The sequence below is a fragment of the Otolemur garnettii genome, unplaced genomic scaffold, assembly GCF_000181295.1.
Source record: "Otolemur garnettii isolate 467f Iridium unplaced genomic scaffold, OtoGar3 scaffold00155, whole genome shotgun sequence".
NCBI classification, from domain to species: Eukaryota; Metazoa; Chordata; class Mammalia; order Primates; family Galagidae; genus Otolemur; species Otolemur garnettii.
This window is the reverse complement of record NW_003852550.1, coordinates 1,587,561-1,591,486: the sequence shown is the minus strand read 5'-3', so window position 1 is coordinate 1,591,486 and position 3,926 is coordinate 1,587,561. Positions and strand designations below refer to the sequence as shown.

At 54.1% G+C, this 3,926-nt stretch overlaps 1 protein-coding gene across 1 annotated transcript in view; it reads left to right on the top strand.

Moving 5' to 3' along the window:
* Window positions 1-673: 673 nt before the first annotated feature.
* The window catches only part of TSC22D3 (TSC22 domain family member 3), a 61,319-nt gene continuing 58,066 nt past the window's right edge, over window positions 674-3,926 (top strand). The window contains exons 1-2 of the mRNA XM_003799726.3: window positions 674-850; window positions 1,107-1,518. Coding sequence (XP_003799774.1) covers window positions 1,199-1,518 — 320 coding nt within the window. The 5' untranslated portion in view covers window positions 674-850; window positions 1,107-1,198. The remainder of the gene's footprint in view (window positions 851-1,106; window positions 1,519-3,926) is intronic.

The window sequence follows — 3,926 nt, the reverse complement described above, 5'->3', positions numbered from 1 at the left end:
AAAGCTCGCACTGTAGGAATCCAGGAAGGGGACTCCTCACATGGAATTCACACAAGAGGGGACAGAGTCGGTGTGTGCCGGGGGAGGGAAGGTACGATCGGTGAAGAAGGAAGAAAGGGGCAGAAACTAAACAGTATGGGCGTTCTTACATGAGTTTGGCTTAAGGCATTTATTGGGTACCCCAGATGTGTGCCTGGCACTCTGACTCTGCACAGGCAACCGTTTTCTTAGCACCCTCCCAAGCCGGCTTACGGAAGGTGCTAGTTTAAGGCCAGGACGCGACAGGCTTTAGAGCACCGCATCTCTCCTGTAGGGGGACCCGTCCGCGGTGGGACTAGAGACATCGTGCCCTCGCCGAGCTCAAGACCCGATCGCAGACGCCAGGAAATAAGGAGGCGCGGCGACCGGTGAGGGCTACTCTCAGGTCTGAGGCTGTGTATGTGCTGAGCCTGAGTCGAGGCGCGGGGTGCGTGGGGTGCGCGGGGTGCTGGAAAGCCGGCCGCGAGGGTTCGAGAGGCAGCGTGGGTGCCCGGACGCCAGCGGGCGGGGCGGGGGGCAGGACCAGCGCTCGGGCCCGCGCCCGCCGGCCCGCCCGCCCGCTGACGGGGGAAGCACCGGAGGAGCGTCCTCCGCCGGCCCCTCTCGGGTAATTTAAATGCTGTCACAGCCGGTGCTGGCTCCCGTGCGTGTAGCTCTCTCGCTTGCTCTCGGTTCCAGCTACCGCTCAGCCGGCACAGCCCAGGGAAGCCCAAGAGCCGAGAGTCGGGGAGGGAGGCGGCAAAGAAGGGAAACAGCGAGGGCACGCCCGGGTTCTCCCTCTGCCCTGCTCCAGCCCTTCCTGCCGCCACAGGTCCGCCCTGAGCCTCACTCGCACTTGGGAAACTTATGCTCTGGGGCAGCGAGTGGCTCCTGAGCGGGGGCGGCCCGTGCTTCGGGGGAGGAGGTGGAGGAAGAGGAGGAAGTGAGCCCGAGGGATCAGCTCAGAGCTGTTTGTCCAGCTGTTTCTATTCGCACCCCGAGAGCACCACAGCTAGAAGGGGGCCGAGCCCAGGGTGGCTAGCTTTAGGCGCTAATTTCCAGCTCCTTTCATAGCTTTGCTTTTCCAGGCACCCTGGAGTCCCCTCAAAACAACCCGGCGGGCACGCACCTGCCGGACGTCCCTGACGTTCCAGGCAAGAAGACCCCTGAGCCTGAGAAGATGGCCCAGGCCAAGAGCGACTGCCGCTCACCTGTGGGTCTCGACTGCTGCAACTGCTGTCTGGACCTGGCCAACCGGAGCGAGCTCCAGCACGGCAGTAGCGGGGAGAACAACAACCCCGGCAGCCCCACCGTGAGCAACTTTCGGCAGCTGCAAGAGAAATTGATCTTCGAGAATCTCAACACTGACAAGCTGAACAGCATAATGCGGCAGGATTCGCTAGAGCCCGTGCTGCGCGACCCCTGCTACTTGATCAACGAGGGTATCTGCAACCGCAACATCGACCAGACCATGCTTTCCATCTTACTCTTCTTCCACAGGTGGGTGGCTGGGCACGGGTGGGTATGCGGTCCTGGCTTGCAGCAGCCTCTGCTGCACCCTCACCTCTGACAAAAGGGGCAACCAGGAAGTTCACAGGATGGGGGTATTGGGGAGGACAGGCTCACACAGGCCTGGCAGGTGCAAGCCCTATTTTGAAGGGTGCAAAGGTTTTCCAAGGGGGATGCTGATGGACAGAAAGTGTGCAGATCGCGGACAGAGGTAAGTGGCACTATGCACTTCTCTGGCGCATGCATTTCTACAGCCCCTTTAGAGAGAGATTTTTGCCATGGGGGTCCCCGCGAGATTCCAAGTTACATCCCTCTCAAAAGCCCATTTGTAAATGTGCAAAGTCAGATTGAAACTGCAAGGGTTTTAAACTTACTGGGTGGCCCTGACTGACAGTGAGAGCAAGCAGAATATCAAGACACATAATGCAGCTGATGGTGGCGGTTGGGAATAAAAAAAATCCAAGACCTGTGAGAATTTCTTGAGATCCTCCATGGGGGTATGCACCTCCTCCATGGATCACAGCCTTTGATTTCAAATGTAGGCGAAAAGCAACCCCAGAGAGCATCTTAGGACATCTCTCTGAGCACCTCAAGAACTGTGTGTGGCAGGAGGGTGGGTGACTCCATGTCGTCGTGGCGGGCGAGTGTTGGAGGGCAGGTCAGACTTTCTAGAAATCTTGCTGGAGAGGAGAGGAGAGAAACAGAACGGGAAAACCTAAGGTGGCTGCAATCCTTGACTGAGATGCTATGGGAAGAGCCGTCCTCAGGGAACAACTGAGACAATTTAGAGGCAGGGGAAGGAACTTCAGGAAACCCATCATGGGTTCGGTGTTGTTAGCGCCACTGAGACAGGGCACCTGTGTGTGTGTGTGTGTGTGTGTGTGTGTAAGAGGGTGGATTTATTTTTGCTCAACGACTAAGGTTATATAAGAGAAAGACATGACTGCTGTGGCAGACCTGGGTTGTAATCCAAGTGATAGCTCTGTCTCTCTGTAGGAGCCCGAGCAACTTGCCTGACCTCTCTGGTCTCTCTAAGGTCTCTCCTGCAGTTCTAGGTTATGGGCAGTAGTGTGCGCAGACAAATTGATAAGAAATTCTGAACACTCACAAAATATTTGGGTGACAGTGAGGCTAAACTAGGTTTTGTTTTGTTTTGTTTTTTTTAAGACAGAGTCTATCTATGTCACCCTCGATAGAGTGCCATAGGGTCACACTCACAGCAACCTCAAACTCTTGGGCTTAAGTGCTTCTCCTTACCACAGCCTCCCAAGTAGTTGGGACTACAGGTGCCTGCCACAACACCTGGCTATTTTTTTGTTATAGTTGTCATTGTTTAGCAGGCCTGGGCTGGCTTCGAACCCGCCAGCCTTGGTGGTGTATGTGGCTGGTGCCATAACCACTGTGCTACGGGCGCTGAGCCTAGAATAGGAAATTTTAATAGCAATCGGATAGACAAATGCAGGCAGGACAAGCAGGGCTGCGGACTTCATTAGCATCATTATTAACAAGTTGTATTCATCAGGCATTTTTAATGCCATTGCAGCCCTTTCCCATCTATTATTTCACTTTGGGCATCAAATTATCTCATTGTCTAAAATAAACCAGGCCGTGGATGGAACAGGTTTCAAGGGAATCTTCATTTCTGGCGAAAGATTACTCCAAGTGTATTCAGGCCAGAGCCGCTGGAAACCCTGCCGAGCTAAGTCCCTGGCAGGTTCCTAACGATCCACCCATCTCTGTTGGAGAGTAGCAGCGGGGGAGGGCTAGCAGAGAAACCTAGAAAGGACCCTTGAAGCATTTGCATTCTTTCAACTGGGCCTAGGAGGGTTAGACCTTGGTGAGTGAGGTGTAAGGCTGAGATTGAAGTGTTCGCTTGTGCTACATGGGGGAGGGGGGAAGTCCGGGATTGGGGAGGGATGTCCTTGATTGGGTTTTTTGGATCAAAAGACCTTTGTCTTCCCTACTCCACTGATACCAGTTTATGGACACTTGCTTCCTGGAAAGCCTAGAAATGCTACAGGTTGGCAATGGGGACATTGAAGGACAGGGTGAGGTAGGAGGGTGAACTTATTAGAAGGGTATGCCTGTGCCTCCTGGGATCACAGCAACTCAGCGTCCCAAACCACTGAATAGCAAACCAGCAGATTGTCAGGCTTCGTGGAGGCTGGGAAGTGATAGGGCCCTGTGGTTATAGACCTATCCTTCTAGCAGGACAAAGCATTCTCTCATTTTCCTGGACAACTAGGACCTTACAGATTGTAGATTCTGAATTCAGTTTAGGGTTTGTGGGGAATGACGTGCTCATTAGCAAACTAGGAGACATGACTACTGATCATGGGGAGTCTCCCATGTCTTGGGGTGAACAGCCTTCTCAGTGAACATTTCCTTTCTGTTTGTTT